The sequence below is a fragment of the Accipiter gentilis genome, chromosome 22 (assembly GCF_929443795.1).
Source record: "Accipiter gentilis chromosome 22, bAccGen1.1, whole genome shotgun sequence".
Lineage (NCBI taxonomy): Eukaryota > Metazoa > Chordata > Aves > Accipitriformes > Accipitridae > Astur > Astur gentilis.
Window position 1 is genome coordinate 18129752 of NC_064901.1, and position 18825 is coordinate 18148576.

Below are 18825 nucleotides of genomic sequence, written 5' to 3' on the forward strand. Positions count from 1 at the left end.
CTAAGATAGAAGAGCTACAGACAGATTCTCTTGTGCTTTGGAAAGAGAGCATGTCAAGGGGTCACATCCCACACCCCCCCATTTGAACAAATACAGTCACCAAATTGGGAGGGGAACTTGCCAAAGCCATAGTGTGGTATAGGTAAGTTAAAACAAAAATAAAAACAAGTTACAAGAAGAAACACATTTAAGGAGGATTATTGAATTATGGAGTTTAATTATGGTAAGAATAATTTACTTTCCATTCATCCTAAATCGGACATATAGAAAATAGGAACATGTGATCAAGGAATTCAATTTTCACTTACCTTTTTAGAATTTGATACCTTTCTGAGAACCCCCAGCTAAGCATGACATTTTTCTTTTTTAAGTGTTGTTATGCAAGTATTTGATAAATTTGGATTTAATTTTCAGTTGCTTTTTACAATTTGGTGTCTTTATGCCTCAGGTAAGCATAATTTTTATTAAAAAAATTGTTGCTGGGTAGTTAAAAAAATTGAACAACTTAAATAAAATAAAAAGCCAGTCAGCTAATTTGTTTCTTTTTCCTTTTGTTCCTTAGCACTGTGAATATCTGAAAATAAATACATACCTGTATATTTTGAGTGCATGTATGTATATGTATATAGAATGCATATGTATTACATGCATGTGTATGCTAGAGTTTTTACGACCAATATGGTGATCACAGTGGTGCTTGCTGCTCAAGTAATAAATCTGTTCTTGATCTAGAATTTTTGTTAGAATTGGAATTTAAATAAATTATTCCCTTCACTTCATGGATGAATCTTCATTTTTAGAGATTTAAGGATGGGTTGAATGCATTATGATTCAAGAAATCTGATTAGACTGGTCAACCTACACTTATAAAATGAGGATATTCTAGGATGATTTGAGGACAAATTTGCTTTCCTGCATGACCACAACATCCATGGCTTCTCTTTTCCATCAGTGTCTGCCATGCATTTTCTTCCATAACTTTGAGTTTGTGGATCACTGTAATAAATGAAGTAACGACTACCTAAGGGTAATGCTAAGGAAGATAGAAGTCCAAAATATCAATAGAAGCCTCAGGCTAAAACTAAACATATTAGAACTGTAGTGTGTCTTATTAAAGCCATAAAGCAAGTGTTTAGAGTGACTACAACGCGGAACAAATCTGTTTTAAGAGATTAGTTTTGGTTAATGGATGTTATTGTTAATCTAGGCTGTTTCAACATGGTATCTCACTTCTATTTCTTCTGTTTAGATTTTGTATGTAGGCAGTGTTTTGTACTTGCCTGTATTAGGTAGACATCCAGTTTTTTAGAAAACAAATATACAATTTCTACATGATGCTTGCAGATCTGGCTTTCAGAGTACTGGCTTAGAGGAAATTTCCTTTACAGCTATTTGTGAAGCTATGTATATTTTTTTCTTGTTCTTGCAAAAATAATTTTTGGGGCAGAAATCAAGGTTGTGTATGAAAGGAGATTGTCTTTAGGAGCCTTGATGGGTAAACTTGTTATCTGATTTGCGATGGGGAAAAGCAAAAGGTATTTCTAAATAATGGGGATAATGTGAAAGAAAGAATATTCAGACTTGAAGGACAGAAGTAGAACAACTGGAGAAAACTGTTCAGAGAACTACAGTAGTTGCAAGTAAAATTAGGGACTTAAATGGAGAAAACTAAGAACCTCAAGTCAAAATACAAGTACTTTTATTAATTGCCTTATAAATATGAAATTGCATTTTAGTCTTTAAGGACATTAAGCTTATATAATCAGTTGGGCTTATTTCTCCCTCAGTAACTATTGAACCCTGATGACCAGTTTCAACAAGATTTTACTGAAGGATGACAATTTCAAAGACTATTAAGTTGCTGCACATTTTGTGACCATCAGCAGGCTAGGGAATGAATCCCAAACTTATTTCCCAGCTAAGACAGGGAAACCTGCTGCTGCTGTTTTTCCATTTGTTGGCAGCTAAACAAAAATCAAGATTTGTGTATTGGCTGTCCTGTTGGCAAGCAAGTAGTAGAAAATTAATTAGTGCAGGGGTTGCTCTACAGTGGCATAGTACTTGGCAACTCTTGCCTCAGAGTGTTTTATTAGAAGACTTCAAGGGAACAGAGGTTACTGTGGTGTGTACTGGAAAGAAAACAGCAGAGGAATTCTTGGGAAACCATGGTTTCTTGGGTTATTGTTTGCAGAACTGACTTCTGATGTGGAAAAGAATTCCGGATTCACAGTAGAAGTGCTTAATCCTATTTTCTTTATATTTATTCATTTATGTTTATCCATGGGTGTACTTTTCTTGCAGTGGTGTGATGAAAGATTCAACTTCCAAGCTACATTTTTACAGTGCTTGGCAAAACATGTGCCAAATATTTACTCAGCTGAAATGGACCCCTTGTTGGAGAAACAAGAAGAAATGGTCCAGGCAGCGATATTATACCCCCTGGAATGTTATCTGTTTGGCGAAGACCCAGATATATTCCTGGAGAAACTACAACAGAGTGGAACCTCCCAGCTCTGTGGGAAGGTTTTCAAAGGAGGAGAGACAACATACTCTTGCAGGTAAGAAAAAAAACTTGATGTGTTGTCATTAAACACCTGTCATCCACATTTTGCATAGAATGACAGAACATTTAAAGAAAAAGGAGTGACCATGTTTTAGGGCAAAAAGGCAATATAGAAAACATATGTATGTGGATAGTAGAAAAAAATGCAATTAGATTGCCCATGAATGTAAAACTGGATTTTCATGTGTTTGAGTGCATGACTGAAACTGTCAAAATTGAACTTCAAAGTATATGTTCTTTGGCTAACTTCGTAAGGGAATTCTCTTTAGATTTTAACCTCTGTTTTAAAAGTTAGAAACATAACCTAGTGGAAGTGTAGCAGAAGTTTCATTAGCAAACCGTCTACAGTTGTTGGAAACAATAATAAACATTACTTCAGAGTCATGATGGTTTTTAATCGCTGCTTATTTTTAGCAAAACCAGAAATATGTTAGCAATAAGTTTTGAAAGTGGAAATCAATCATGTTTCTGATTGATAGACTCTGATATAACAGGTTCGGGTACATGGTTCAAGTTTAACAAGATTGACTTAAATCTTTCTGTGATGTGGAGTAGCCAATGTTTTTATAATTTTAATGTTGTTAATCTTGGTTGGGTTTTGGTTTTTTTTTTAGAGCAGCATTTTCTTTTGTGCATGAAAATTCCATGTGTTTGTTTTAGAAAGTTTTCCAGTTACCATTTTTGTTGCAGAGACTGTGCAGTTGATCCAACTTGTGTACTCTGTATGGACTGCTTCCAGAATAGCATTCACAAGAACCACCGGTACAAGGTAGAAAAATATTACATTAAGAAATTGTACTTGTAGCTTTAGAGAAGATTTTTTTGAGGATATAATAAACTGCATATAAACCATTAGTAGTTTTTATTAAAAAATCTCGGATTTACTAATTAGTTAATTATTTCTCTATCATGTTTCTAACTACGTAAAGCCTCTTAAGAACAGTAACTTTCTAATTCAAGAACCTAAGGGTAAGGGAGTGTTTGTGAATGCATACATTGTTATTCTCTTTGGCAATATCACAGAAGTGTGTGTCAGAGCAAAAAGCTGTGACTGAAAATGACAGTCCTGTCCTGAGTCCCAGCCTGTACCCTATACAAGGGCTATTACTTCAGCACTTATGTCACTGATGCAGTCTCTACATTTTCACTCTGTTCCTCTCTTAAGATTTGCATAAGCTACTTTGTACTTAGTGTGGATTATGATAAAATTAAAACAAATGTTAAGCATCAATTTTTTATTGAGGAGATTGTTCTAGAACTGGATCATTTCTTTCTGATATCCTTTTAATTCTCTTTGAGCCAAATCTTTGTTATAATTGAGAGATTCCCATGCTTTAATTAAAGAAGGATCTTTTAAATAATTCTTAGCTAACTCCCTGCCTAAACTGTCACCTACAGTTTCCTTCCCAGGCCCCCTTTTTGCTTGTCCTCTTCACTGAGAACTCTTATTTCAACAGCCTTGGAAGCAGAAATGGAAAACAATGAATTAAGTGTCATTTTTTAAGCTGGCCTAAAAGAGGCAAGAAAATCTACAGAAACATTATGTATTCAATTTAATTATCTTTCATGACCAAAAAGTGGGCTAGACTTTTTTGCAGCTGTCTTTCTATTCATTGATATGACATCTATTGAAGAGATTTGTCTTATTTGTATTATCAGTTGATCATAAATCCCCTTTCAGTGGCTATGTTTCAATGAGAGACAGTTTGGAAGAAGGTCCTAGCAATCTCAAAATTAACTGGGACTAAAATGCAATATTCTGCCGCTCTGTATAAGTCTTTGTATACTGATCTGAAAATGTGTTGTAAATATTGATTCAAAGACATACAAAACAACTTGGATAATGCAAATAGAACTTTCATACAGACACACGTGCTCCCACACAGTTTACAGAGAGGTAAGATGAAAACCAGGGAAAATAGATAATAATGATACCAGCGCAATTTGGGATCACAGCTGGGCTGAGAAGCTGTTGTCCTTTCCTTGTTTTTCAGTAACTTCTTCAGGCAATACATCAGCCATAGAAATAGGTAGTCAAACGGGAGCAGATTTGCTGCATTTCCATTTAAAAGATGCAATCTAAAGAATACAGATTATGCTTTTGATAGATTCATAGAATAATTTAGGTTGGAAGGGACCTAAGGAGGTCACCTAGTCCAACCTCCTGCTCAAAGCAAGTCTAATTAGATCAGGTTATTTAAAATGTTTCAAGTAAATAACAAATTTTTGAATGTCTTTTTATTGGGTCATTTAGTGTTTTTATAATTATTTTAGGATTGGGGATTTAGAGTAAGCTAAGGATAATTATTTTTGCCTGAGTTTTTTGTCTGAACTTTTTGCCAAAATGAAGGGTCAGAATTTGTACTTTTCTGAAAGTGTAATGCAAAGTGAGAGTTGCAAGAATATATTTAGATGCTGATTATATCTTATTATCTTTGGTTAGAAGTAGAGGTACTACTAAATGCCTGTTAAATATACACATGTTCTTATTTATTTTCAAACTTTACCAAGTAATTTGTAAAGAAGGCATTAAGCACCTTGGCTATGATTTTGCTAATAAAACCAGAAATTATTATTTTGCTATTTATGAAGCACTTATTCATCAGTCATAGGCTTTTTCGCTACTTTCTAGTTATATTTGTTTGAGACTTGCATGCTTTTTTGCAGCGGCAACTGTATTTCCTCCTTTATTGTCTGCTCAAAAAGCTTATATTCCCCCCCCCCCCCGCCGGTCCTCTGAGAAGTCTCCTTTTATCTAAAAAGAAAAGAAAAAAAAAGGTTAAGTCTTTTAGTTGTGCAGTGACGTGTATTTTGTAAGTAAGTATTTATACTTGTGTTTGACTTTAATGCACGTTTCTATTTTTCTGTTGCTTTTTATGTGCGTATTTTGTGACTGAAATACATGGTTTTTAAAGATGCATAGCTCCACTGGAGGTGGATTTTGTGACTGTGGGGACACAGAGGCATGGAAGGCTGGACCGCTGTGTACTAAACATGAGCCTGGAGCATCAGGTTCTGCAAAAGAAGTAAGAATATTGCTTAAAGTAAAAGAATAAATATTGTAAATACTGCCTTTTTAAAAAAAAGTGCTTATTCCTGTATGTGAAAGTATGTATAGTGTATAATTCATGTAGCAGGTCCAATTGAGTTGAATCAGGATTTCCTTGGTTAAGGTGTTTGTTGGGGTCAAACATATATATTGGACATCCTTTATCTCCAAAGTAAAGGCAAAAACAGTACAACAGTTCCAGCTACTTGTCTTGTGCATTTCTGTCTTCGGTTTGAAATTAAAATTGCAGTCTCTTGCTCTTTTCTTTCCTATGTGTATTACTCGGTTCTTATTTACAAACAATTGGTCTCCCAGTGGTTAGTAAATGTTTAGATATAGTACTTCATTTTAATAATTTTTTTTTCCACATTACTGCATTACTGAACAATTTTTTTGTCAGTTACTTCTGGTGTGTGATCTGTCACTATGACTAAAATAAGTCCCTATGCTTTAAAACTAACCTCTTATGCTAGGATGTCTCCTGCTTATTGTACCTCATAAAGCAGCGTATTAACGAGAAATATGCCATTTTATACGTAGTTCTCAAAGAGAATGTAGGCAAATCAGTTGCTTCAGGTACAATTGGTTTTTTTTCAGAGTCCTACATTCTGAGATAAATCAGGACAAAAAACCCCCTTAGCACTCATCATTGCGAATAGACCCCTAATTCCTCCTGGTTTTGTTGCAAAAGTACTGTTCTTTATGATCTTGCCAAAAAAATCAAATGGAAAAGGAGTAAAGAGCACTGGTATTACAGAAAAATGAGACAAAGGTTTCCTTCACTTGTCTATACTTCAAAAAATGATGACTCTTAATGGATTTCAGGGATAAAAATAGTTGAAGCTCCAAGAAGGGGTCATCTGATTACCACTTGGAGCTTGTCATTGTAATGTTCACCTGCCTCTACTTCAGTGAAGTCTATTCTGCTGTGCAGTACTTATCCCTGAGTACTAAGCCATGGGTGGCTGATACAGGTTTTCATAAGTAATATGTAGGTAATCAAGAGAGCCAAATTGTTTCCTTATTGTTAGAATACCCCAAAATAGCTATGGTATCGTTAGTTTTACTGCTGTCACCATCACTTACTACATATGTGTTTAATACTTTTTTCCAGCATGTTCTAGAGGTGTTTCCAGAATAAGAAACTAGCACAGTTCCTATTTGGGAAGTATGCATTTTCCTCCTTGTGTTCTGAAGGAAAATAGGGTGGGTTTTTCACAATTCTAAATTTGTGGTACTGTTGATAAAAACATGGGAGGGTAGAGAACTCATGTGTCTACCAGCTACAGAGCCAGCTTTGGATACTATGGAAAACTTATGTTACAAGATGCTCAGTATCCAATTTCTACCTGATTGCCAAGAGGTCCTTATCATATCATGAAGAGAATTTAGGAATGGTCTTAAGACAAAACATTCAGGACTCAGTTGAGAATTAAGGCTTCTTCCACTTGAAAATTAAGTGTTTCCAGCCAAAGCATCTTCATTGCTCCTAGGTAAGTATATTACTTATATCTCAGCTGAGCAGTTTGTCCAGTTTGTCTTACAGACAGTAGCTAGCATACATTATGGATTTCACCTGTGATGGCTTTCAAAAACATTTACACAGATACCAGGATGAATGTGGACCCATGAGGCACAGTAAGAACTTTTAACAAAAAGATTCTAAACAAAATAGATTGTATCTCCCAGCTTTAAAATTTAGGTCTCTGTATGAGATTTTCTAACAGTTGTTTCAGCACTTTACTTTTGAGAATAATAGTATTTTTTGGTTCCAACAACTCTGACCAGAGTCCCTAAAATGGTTTATGAAATGTTTACTTCCTGCTGGGGAACCTGTTTCTCTGCAAGGTATAGGTTTTGATCACACAGGTCTGATTTTTGCACCTCTGAAAGTATATTCTGCTTTTTACCTCCCTTTCCTTTAGAACATCTTTTTCATAACAATATATGTAGTTATTATGCAGTCAGTCTATGTAGACTCTCTAGTAAAAGGGCAGAAGTACAACCACTACAACAATAAAATGCATCAGTATATTAATATATATACTATATTTAACTATTTGGTAGATTGCATTACATGACCATCTTCCTTTTTTAATAAAAGACTTGTCTGTCAGGGATTTTTTATGACAAAGAGGCTTGTTGGTGTTTGAATTACCTCATAGTTTGTTCTCCGTTTTGAGAATCAAGGACATTCATAATGTCGGAATTTTTTCAGCATATAGCACTTACTAAAAGAAATGAGTTGTCTGTTCTAAATGCACTTTGCATCTTGCGTATTTCTTTTCCAGCATGTTTTCTGATAGAATAGAAGTCTATCACATGCTTGTCAAACAAAAAACACTCTTTTCTGGATGGCCCTGACCAGTATTCCTTTAATTACTCTTAAGTGCAAAGGATATATCATGCTAGGGTGTTTATAAACTTACTCTGATCAGGTGGGAGCAAATAAGAGGAGGGATATGTTTGCAGTATGTTTGTCTGCTATGCAGAACATGGTAAAAATGTGCTTGGGAACTGGCTGCTATTTTTAAAAGGTAGATTAAGTTTAGACTTTGATTTACAGAATGACCTCCTTTTAAAAATGAGCCCTTAGTAGAGGACAGATTTCAGTCTACAACATTAAAGATAAGCACCAGAGTTTTTAGCCTTTCTGAAATGAGGTGAGCATTAGTAAAATACAGTACCCTTACAAAAAATCCTATTTAAACCTTAGTTTAAAAAAAAAAAAAAAAAAAAAAATTACAATGAGGAGATATTTACAAAACCTGGTGGCATGTATGTAATATGGGGCTCAGAAAGGCAATCCTTCATTTTAGAATCCACACTCCAGGCTTTTAGGAGTCATCTGTTCCCTATTGCTTCCAAATTAATGTCTTCACTATGCCAGAAAAATAAAAACCTTTTTGCCTAAATATGTCCTTAAAACCAGATAACTTTAAGAATTCATGTCTGAGATGACATAAAAATACTTCCCAGGCACATTTGCTTTAAAAAAAAAAAATAAATTTGGTTGTTAGTTATTTTTAAACTTTGATATCTAAACATACTTTTTTCAGTCTTCTGCAATTTTGTTTTCTGAAGCTTTACCTGAAGCTTAAATAATTACACATTTTTGGGCATAGTTCTAAGGCAATTTTATTTTTACCCTTTCAGTCTACATTAGATGTATCTTAATTTCATTTTACTGTGACTTATATTAATGTGGGTAGCACTGGAGCTGGCATTGCATCATTTAACTTTTCACAATTTGTATGAGTACAATCCCCATTTTTAATAATTTATAAATCCTTTGATGTGGTTTCCTTTGATTTCTTCTACAGACTGAAGGAGAGCAGCATGTCTTACTACAAGGTTCTTGTTTGGAGTATCTTTGCATGGCTCTGCATTTTCCTCCAGCTCTATCATTTTTGCTTAACAAACATTAATACTTAAAAAGCCAAACTCTTAAGAAATACTGGAAAAAAATTTAGTATATTTACAACTCAGTTCAATTAGACTATTCTTAGCACTATAGTTTTTTTCATTCTGCTCCAAACTTTAAGATGATGATAGCTTTGTCAGTCTGAGGAAAAAAATAATTACCCCAGACATTTACATTCTTAATTACCAAGATCTACCACAAGCTTATCCAAAATTATGTACACACAGTGATATTTATAGACCATGATTTCATTGGCAGATGTTTTAGATTGAATGTTTGACTCCAAATTATTCTTCTAATGCTTATCGGGTCAGAAAACTGTTGTTCAGAGCTTTGGAAGCAATTGGTCATGTTAACGCATTTTTACTTCTCTTCTACTACCTTTTTAGCTTTTCCATCATATGGACACAACATGATTTTACTTGGGGTTTGGTTTTGTTGGTATTTAGTTTTTTGTTGTTTTATTATTTTTTTTAAGCAATCTGCTTGATAAATGTGAGTATAGTTGATTTAAGAATTTTTCACAAACATGATTCTTAGCTATATTAAACACATCACTCTTTCGGTTCTTTTATATTTAACATGTCAGGTTGTGTATTGCAGAGGTGAGTGCCCTTAGTACTTTGGGATTAAAAGTCACATGTGAAAAGCTTTAGTCTTGGAAAGCATCTTTGTTTCTCATGTTTTTCTCACTCTGGCAAACACATACATACTTAGATTTTGTAGGCAGTTTGGGTGATCCTAAAGTTATAGGAAACTTTGTGTAAATACCCTGGAGAATATCAGCCTCTGTTTCTGTGTCATATTTGTGTATGAAATCACTGGATTCGGTTGCATTAACATTAATAGCAACATTATATACCATTTATATATGCATATGCTGAAAGGAAGTTGGTATGTGGAAAAGGTCATCAGGGCCTTTGGATTAAAGCCCTCTTTTCACACCATGTCATTGCAATGTATCTATGTCTTGTACCTGAATATTGATTGCTTCGTTCTTAAGTGCAGATTTGGCAATGATTTTCTTTGCTTATGACCTTAATTTCTCTCCTGCTTAAATGCTTATGGAAAGGATTAATAATATTATATGATGTAGACAATTCATTTAATGAGCTTTATCTGGGTGGATGGGGAATATGTCAGTTCACAGGGATATTTTGAATGATTTCTAGATCTGGGATGGGACCTCTGAAAAGAACAGATTTAGGTTACCTTGGATGATTCTGTTCAAGGAGTGTCATAAATGTTTGACAGAATACTCACACCGATGAGCAAGCAATGCAGGGGAAGAATTTTGGTCTGGACTGCAAACTTTTAATATCTCCAGGTGTACGGAAAGCTATTAACCAGCTTTTTATAAACTTAAGTTTAAAAAAAAAACAACATTGAAGTGTCCTAACACATTTGGTGAGGCCTTTTGTAGTCTGTTCCTAGATAAAAACGGGATGTAGGGAATAAAAAAAAGTAGGTGAAACTGTTGGAATACTGCCGAAAACCCTTGGGATGAAATAATTTTGAAGACAAGAAATTAGGTGAGATTAATTTGCTTGAAAATCAAGAAAAGGCTAACTTCCTGAAACAAATATAGTAATAAGGTGTTCTACCAATCTTTTAATTTTTTAAATTTCTTTTCCATATTAATATTATCTCCTGTTTTACAGAATTCTGAATGTCAGTTGAATGAAGAAATTATGGAGCACTCTAGGAGGGTGTTTCCTTCTGTGATAAAATACATGGTAGATATGCTTATATGGGAAGAGGAAAAGGAACTGCCTCCGGAGCTCACAATTAGGTAGGGAGTATTTCCAACTTTCTCTTCAAGGCATTAGAAACTTTGGTAATAATTTTGCCTGTGATATTCTTACACTCATGCAAACATATTAGTGCCAAAATCCCTGTAAAGAGTCCTGTAGCATTTTTGACCTACAGTTATATAGAGAAAAGCTTTTGATACTTCATGGGAAAAATAGTGCGTGACTGTGCTCCATCAGTCGACAAGGGGAGCTGCTCCGGAGTTGGCCCGATCTGCAGTGGAGTGGCAGAACTTGGCACACAGTGGGTTTTCCGGAGGCAAGGAAACGCCAGAGCAGCGGAGAGGCCTGCCAGGAACTGGCAGCTCTTGTGGGAGATGCTGATGAGGCCTGGGCATTGCCAGAGCAACCCCTACCACCCCCACACCTATAAAAAGCAGCCTCGGAAGCACTAGCTACCAGGACTTCTGCAAACAGAACAGGCAAACAGAGCGCTGGCATGCCAGCCAGGACTTGGCGCGGCAGTTTGTGTGTAGTCACCCTACCAGCTCAAGAGGTGAGTTCAGCTGGTGGTTACCACCCTCTCAGAAGGAGCTTAGCTATGGTATCCATCTGGTGGAGAGCTATGTCCTATTCACTCACCAGAATGGATGTGGCAACCCAGAGCTCCCATGAAAACATGCAGCTGTCCAGGTCTCAGGCTGCAGAGAGTGCTGGGGCCTTTCACTGGTAATGGATGGCAGTAGTGAGAACAGTTGTGTCAGGTGTGACCAGGTGGATAGTCTGCTCAGCCTGGTGGTGGAGCTGTGAGAGGAAGTAGAAAGGTTAAGGAGCATCAGGGAATCTGAGAAAGAGATAGACTGGTGAAACCATGCTCTGCCCTTCCTAAGACAGAAACAGGAACAGCCACCAGAAAAAAAACAAGATCAAGGGATCCTGTATCCTCGCCCAACCAGGCTGAAGGCAGTAGCTTAAAGGAAAGGAGTGAATGGAGGAAAGTCCACACTCAGGATGGTAGACGAACCCCCTCCTGGCCCACCTTGCCTGCCCACGTGCCTCTGTACAATAGGTATGAGGCTCTGGATGTGGAAGGCCAGTCAATGGATGGTGTGGATGACGGTCCATCTATACCAGAGGTGTTGCCAAGGTCAGAAGGGCCTACCCCCTGTATCATAACCACCTCCACGAGGAAGAAAAGACAGGTTATAGCTGTAGGCAACTCCCTTCTGAGTAGGACAGAGGGTCCAATATGCCAGATGGACCCTCCTCTTAGGGAAGTCTGCTGCATCCCCGGGCCCGGGTTAAGGACATTACTAGGAAACTTCCTAGCCTGGTATGGCCCTTGGACTATTACCCATTACTGCTTTTCCATGTGGGTGGTGATGAAGCTGCAACGCATAGTCCAGGGGTGATCAAAAGAGACTTCAGGGCCTTGGGATGGTTGGTAAGGGAATCTGGAGCACAGGTTATTTTTGACTCTGTTCTTCCAGTTGCAGGCAGCGATACTGGAAGAAACAAGTGGACCCAGTCTATTAATACATGGCTCTGTGGCTGGTGTCACCACCACAATTTTGGGTTTTTCAATAATGGGATGGCCTACATGGCACCAGACTTGCTGGTGTCAGATGGGATTCACCTTTCCCAAAGGGAGAAGAGGGTTGGTCTTTGCTTATGGGCTAGTGGGGTCATTGACAGAACTTTAAACTAGACTTGAATGGGGATGGGGATAATATCAGGCTCGCCCGTGGCAAGCTGTGGGATGACACGCCAAGGTTAGAGGGATGGGGTGCTAGCGAGGGCCCTCAGCCTGTTGCTCTGAGACATGCTGGGTACACTGGAGCACACTTGAAGTCTTACAGAGATGAGCCAGGGGCTCCTGAGGTAATAGGAGCCAACAGGGAAACACCAGGGAAATACCTCAAAGGAATTAAGGGTTGTTCCTCTAAGAAGGTGACATGGCCAACAGCCCAGCTGAAGTGCCTCTACACCAATGCACGCAGCAAGGGCAGCAAACAGGAGGAGTTGGAAGCCACCATGCTGCTAGAAAGCTATGACCTAGTTGTCATTACTGAAACTTGGTGGGATGAATCGCATGACTGGATTGTGGCTATCAATGGCTACAGGCTGTTCAGAAGGGAGAGGCAAGGAAGGAGGGGCAGAGGCGTTGCCCTCTACATCAAGAACTGGATAGAGTTTGAAGATCTGTCTCTGAAGAATAGCCATGAGCAGGTTGAAAGCTTATGGGTAAGAATCAGAGACCGTGGCAACAAAGGGAACCTTGCAGTCGGTGTCTACTACAGACCCCGCTCAATTAAGGGGAGCCTCTTGACGAAACCTTCTTACTCCAGCTACAGGAGACATCGTGCTAGCAGGCTCTTGTCCTGCTGGTGGACTTCAGCACCCTGACATCTGCTGGAAGGTAGCATGGCGAGCTGTAGGCAATCCAGGAGACTCCTGGAATGCATTGAGGTTAACTTCTTAAGTCAGGTAATAGATAGCCCTACCAGCGGGGCTGTGATACTGGACCTGTTGGTCACCAACAGAAATAAGCTGATTGCTGATGTCAAGATTGGAGGCAGCCTGGGCTGCAGTGATCATGCACTGGTGGGGTTCACAGTCCTGAGGGATATGGATCAGGGGAAGAGTAAAGTCAGGACACTGAATTTTAGAAAAGAAAGCTTCCATCTCTTCAAGGAATTAGTTGACAGGACCCCCTGGGAAACTGCCCTCAGGGACAAGGAAGCAACCTGATCTAGTTGAAGATGTCCCTTTTAAAGGTCCCTTCCAACCCAAACTATTCTATGATTCTATGAAAATTGAAAAAGACTGTTGTCAGTTAAAAAGACAAGTGGCATCATAAAACAGCAGAGAGGGGAAATAATAATGGAATAATCAAATAACTTAAAATCTCCTTTGTATTTGGTACATGGTTTCTGTGGCTTTTTCTGGCATAGATGGTGAGGGGTGTGTGTCTCTGACATAAAGAACATTCTTAATTTTCTTGTATAATTTTTTTGTATTTGATGTTTCTCTCAAGCTATCAAGTTAGCTGTTGCTTGTATTGGATAGGACGCTACTTACAATTTTATTTTCATTTGTGTGATATGTTGGCTTTTTCCTAGTAGAGAGAAGGTAGACAGCTACTACTGTGTCCTTTTCAATGATGAACATCATTCTTACGATCATGTCATCTATAGCCTGCAAAGGGCACTTGGCTGTGAACTCGGTGAAGCCCAGTTGCATACTACTGCCATAGATAAAGAGGTTAGTGCATTCTGGATATGGGAGAAAGTAACTTTTTAATCATTAATAAGTGCTATTATAGTCTCTTGATCATAGAATCTTTGTTTCTGAGATGCTGGAGCTTGAGGAGAGAGAAAGCACTTGCTTCAAGAAAGTTTTTAAACAGTATTAATTTTTTTCTTCAGTACAAAGATGCAGTTTCTTGCAAAGGGGAAGAGTTGGTTTATCTGAAGTTGCTCCTTTCATGTTTGGCATGTTTGCTTTACCTTTTTTTTTTTTTGTTCTTAGCCGAGATTAATGTTTTATTTTAATGTATATTTTTCAGAAAAATACTAAGTCAGCAATATGCATATTTAGTTATATTTAATCAGAAACATACCTTGCATTTTGCAAGAGTTAGTGCTTCTTCTGGCTCAGACTTCAGATGAAAATCTTAAAACTTCAAACTAAGCAAAATGAAACCAGGAAGAACCCATGAAGGAATGTGGGTGAACCTGGCAATTTTACTACTTCATTTTTCAAACTAATGTCCCATGTAAAGACCTTACACTAGAAATGTAATTTTTTTTTTTCCACTGGGGGGGAAATAAGCATGATCAGAGTTTGAATTATCTTAATTGCAACCATATTTTTTTCACTTCACAGAAGTACAAAACTTACTTGTTAGCACACAGAGAAACTTTGTCTATAGCTGTATATGTATTTGTTGTGTATTTACATATAAAACATCTTACTATTATTTGAATCCTTTTTTAATCTGTAAAAACTGTGTTTTCTTTTTGTGTTTCTCTTTGTTCAGGTAATGAAAGTTTAGTTGTATTTAGTTAGTAGTGTCAGTCTTGGGTAATTACAAGTCTTGTCCTGCAGTTGCAGGTTTTGTAAAATATGTATATACATGCATGTTTATAGAGTAACTTTTAAAGGTTTTCATTATGAAGGTTCCTTTTGACTGAAATCTAAATTTTAGATCCAGAGTTGATCAGACTTCATTTTACAAAGCACCTGCTACAGCACAGGACTAGGTTGTATTGGTTTAATTATAACGGTTCCACAACATACAGCTGCTTCCTCTCTTCTTGTGTGAAATTCTGCTGTGTGGAGAGCTTGTTTTGGAAGCCCATACCTCTGATTCCCTTTGGGTGGAATTTGAGATCTAAGCTCACCCTGTTCCTGGTTTTATTGAAAGAGCTATCAAACCCACATGTATGACATACCCTGGTATTTCATATACGGAAGTAAGAAATAGTAGGAAAGATTGTAGAAAAGCAATTCAGGAGGAGTGTACTTTGTGCCAGGAAGAAAGTTGATATGGTTTGTATTTAAAGTATTCTGTGGAAATCCCGCTCATCTGTTTTAATGTGTACATGAATTTTCCTTATCTAATAATATTAAGATACTCAGACTGTACTTAGTTGTTCTGTTGTTAATTTAATTAAAATAGCTTTTTTCTAAAGATAATTATGTTAATTTGCTTCTAGATGTCTAAAAGCACCATGACTGATGTTGGTCCTTGTTTTTCTTTTGTGTGTAAAAAACATAGCAAAGGTCAGGCTTGTAACATTTTTGTTTTGTTTTTTGTTGGTCTCATGGTCAATATTGTCTTTAAACAGGGTCGTAGAGCTGTTAAGGCAGGACATTATGCCTCTTGTCAGGAAGCAAAAGAAGAAATCAAGGTAACTTCCTAAAATATCTTTCTCATTTAAAAAAACCAACCTTGTAATTATTAATACTGAAGACTTACTTGTCTGCTGTACAGTCTTTAACTTAGTACTTCATAGACTTTTATAACTTGCCTGTGAACTTTTTGAAATTGAATTTACTCTACCACATTTGGTATAGGTAGATACTTTCAGAAATAAAACGTGAAACTGATTTCTTTTTATGCTTGGGAGATGTAGTGGGTGTTGAAGACAAATATGAAAATTCATGTTACCTTTATTTTATACCTACTAATACTTACCTGACTCCTAGAGGCATTCTGAAAACGTTTCTCAACGACCACTTCACGTGGAGGTTCTGCATGCTGATGTTATGGCTCACCAGAAGTTTGCCTTGCGCCTTGGTTCTTGGCTGAATAAACTCATGAGCTATTCAAGTAAGCAGAATGGATTTATGTTACGATAATGCTATGTCAGTGTTTGAATGACTAGTTCTCTCAAAAAATGTCTTTAGCAGTGTTATATATGATACTCCCTTATTAAAATACATTCCCATTCCTCCGAATTAGTAAATAAATAATACAGTAGTATGGATGCTGATATCCATCAGTATGGTTACAAATAGCAGTACTTTTCTGTTCCTTCTTGTTAAAATAAATGTCTTTCCCTGCTTGAGCTCTGTCTGTTCCTCTAGAAGTTTTTTATCCTCAGTTTCAGCATCACATGCCCTATTTCAGTGACGACTTTGCTTAAAAGCTGCTCTTCCCAGTGCTGGTGGAAAGCTGCAGAACATCTTGATCAGTGAAAGCATACATCCTCTGCCTGAATTAATTCCTGCTTCAGATTTGATAGTTGCTGTTAATTAGACAGTTTCAGTAAAACAAACAAACAAAAGTCTTAAATTAAAAATCCGTCCAGTAGTGGGAAGTCTATTTTCAACTTTCAGACATTGTTCTGGTGTTTGATGATGCTCATGGTTTTAAAGACGACTTCTGAATCAACCTAATTTTGATTTCTGTTACTGGGTTTTGTCATGCCTGTGTTTTGGCAAACTAAAGACATTATAAAATTTCTTTTCACCATACAAATACGCATATATTAAGCTCTACTTGCTGCTTATCCTCCTCCTTGATAGGGTAAATCTGTTGGCCTGCTTCAGCCTCTTTTGTTAAGCTTGGATAATAAAGGGAATTTCTTATCTTTTTTTTTCCAAACACTTACTTTCCAATATTTCCCTTGAAATACAGATATCAGAATTGTACCTTTTTTTAATTCTTTACAATATTTTACAAATTTTAGCTTTCTGTTTTTCAACTTTGTATTTATTTCACTGATGGTGTTTTCTTGCTGGTCTGAGTTCCTCAGTTCTTTTAATTGGTACAAGTTTTTGACTGTGTGGTTTATTTCAAGGTTTCTAGTGAAAGTTTGATTTTTATACGCATTTCTTCTCCTGGACAACTTTTCTTATTATTTGCAATTTTATTTTATTACTTTATTTGAAATGCCAACTGACAGCTAATTATTCAGCTGTTGACTGTGTGAGTATAGACAAGTCAGTGTCAGTGCCCCAGCAAATCCCCCAAATTTTAGGTTTTTAAGCATTACTTCTTTAGCTGAGAGATAAGCTAAAACTAAAAAGGAGTCTTCCATGTTGGGTGTAGCATTTTGGCTTAGGAAATTGTTATAGGTTAACTGATACTTTATGTTTTATGAGAGTCTCAAGCACAAAGATTGAAGTCTAACTTTCCAGTCCATGTTCTTCTGCATTATATATGTAGGTGCTTGAAGAGCCTGATATTCTGTACTCAGCTGGAACTTTTTGGTGGTCTGGTGGTTCCCTTTTCCTGGTTTTGCTTCAAGTGGTAGAACACTGATCAAGAAGCTTTCAATTCTGTTATTTCCAAGTTGTCAGGAGGTTGATTCATGGCACTCTACTTTTCCATTTGAAATGAGTAATGTAAAAGCTCATTTCTGAATGTTGGTACCCATGAGTGACTCTGATATGTTGATCCCCAAAACTGCTTCAGCAAATACTGTATTTACTGACAGGTACAAGAAAATACAAAATAATGTTCTGAAATTCTACAAAAGGCTGACTTTCAGGGCCCAAGGCAGGGACCAGCATAGACTTGCCTAGCCTTTTTGTTTCTGTGCTGACATAGTGGACTCTTCTTATGGATCTGCTTTGCAAAACTGTCTAAATGCTTTTCATTTTAAAATACTCTTCTGCATCACTGGATTTATTAAATAAAGTAGGTAAGAATAATAGGAAGAAATAAGTAAGGAGAGAGTATGTGGGAGTATGTTCACTGAGAAGAAACTTTGTTAAAAAATAATTAATACTTAAGTGCCTTCTTTTTTCCTTCCTTTTTTTTTTAAAGAACAGAATTCTGTAATTCTCATTGTTGGCTTGTATCATTTAATTATCAAAGCATTCTTGTACAAATGAATAGTTTTATCCCTCTAGGTGACTTTCGCCAGATCTTTTGTCAAATATGTCTCAAAGAGGAAGCTGGATCTGAAAAGCCGTGCTTCATAAGCAAGTTGATGCTATGGGATGCAAAACTTCATAAAGGTTTGTGTATCCAGAGGCAAATTAATTTTTCATGTGTGTAACAAATGTGTAAAAGTAAATAAGTGCTATGCAGATGGAGTTACATTTCTGTATAATTTTTCTATTATGGTTTTTATACAGCCTTTATTTTTATGTCTGAGATAATTGATATTTTGTGTATGTATCTGCATCCTGAGTTTTTCCTGCTTTATGTATGTTGAAGAACCTTTCCACAAGATGTAGCCTGACTATGAGTGACTTGGTGCTTACCCTCTGTTTTAAATACATACCAACAAATGTTAAAAATAATAATAAAAAAATAATAACTTTGTTCATATACTTTGTTACCATTTAAAGGATTTTAATGGTTTTTAATTTAATAATCTATTCCTCTTTTCCACAAAAAGCTGCATCTTAGTACGATAGTGATGTGCATTGTATTGGCTCTTCACAGGGGCAAGGAAGGTTCTTCATGAACTTATCTTCAGTAGTTTTTTCATGGAAATGGAATACAAAAAACTTTTTGCTGTGGAATTTGTGAAGGTAAATGTTTATTTGTTTTTTATGCCATGAATTTTTACTA

The 18825-nt window shown here is 36.6% G+C and overlaps 1 protein-coding gene across 5 annotated transcripts in view; it reads left to right on the forward strand.

Annotated features, from left to right (window-relative positions):
* Positions 1–18825, forward strand: part of UBR1 (ubiquitin protein ligase E3 component n-recognin 1) — a 74110-nt gene that overhangs the window by 10141 nt on the left and 45144 nt on the right. For 3 of the 5 annotated variants that reach the window (XM_049825907.1, XM_049825909.1, XM_049825912.1), the window contains exons 2-10: positions 2302–2558; positions 3254–3332; positions 5479–5589; positions 10698–10828; positions 13910–14051; positions 15641–15703; positions 16002–16125; positions 18156–18263; positions 18697–18785. In XM_049825907.1, coding sequence (XP_049681864.1) covers positions 2302–2558; positions 3254–3332; positions 5479–5589; positions 10698–10828; positions 13910–14051; positions 15641–15703; positions 16002–16125; positions 18156–18263; positions 18697–18785 — 1104 coding nt within the window. The remainder of the gene's footprint in view (positions 1–2301; positions 2559–3253; positions 3333–5478; positions 5590–10697; positions 10829–13909; positions 14052–15640; positions 15704–16001; positions 16126–18155; positions 18264–18696; positions 18786–18825) is intronic. The other 2 variants (XM_049825908.1, XM_049825911.1) reach the window with 1 other exon arrangement.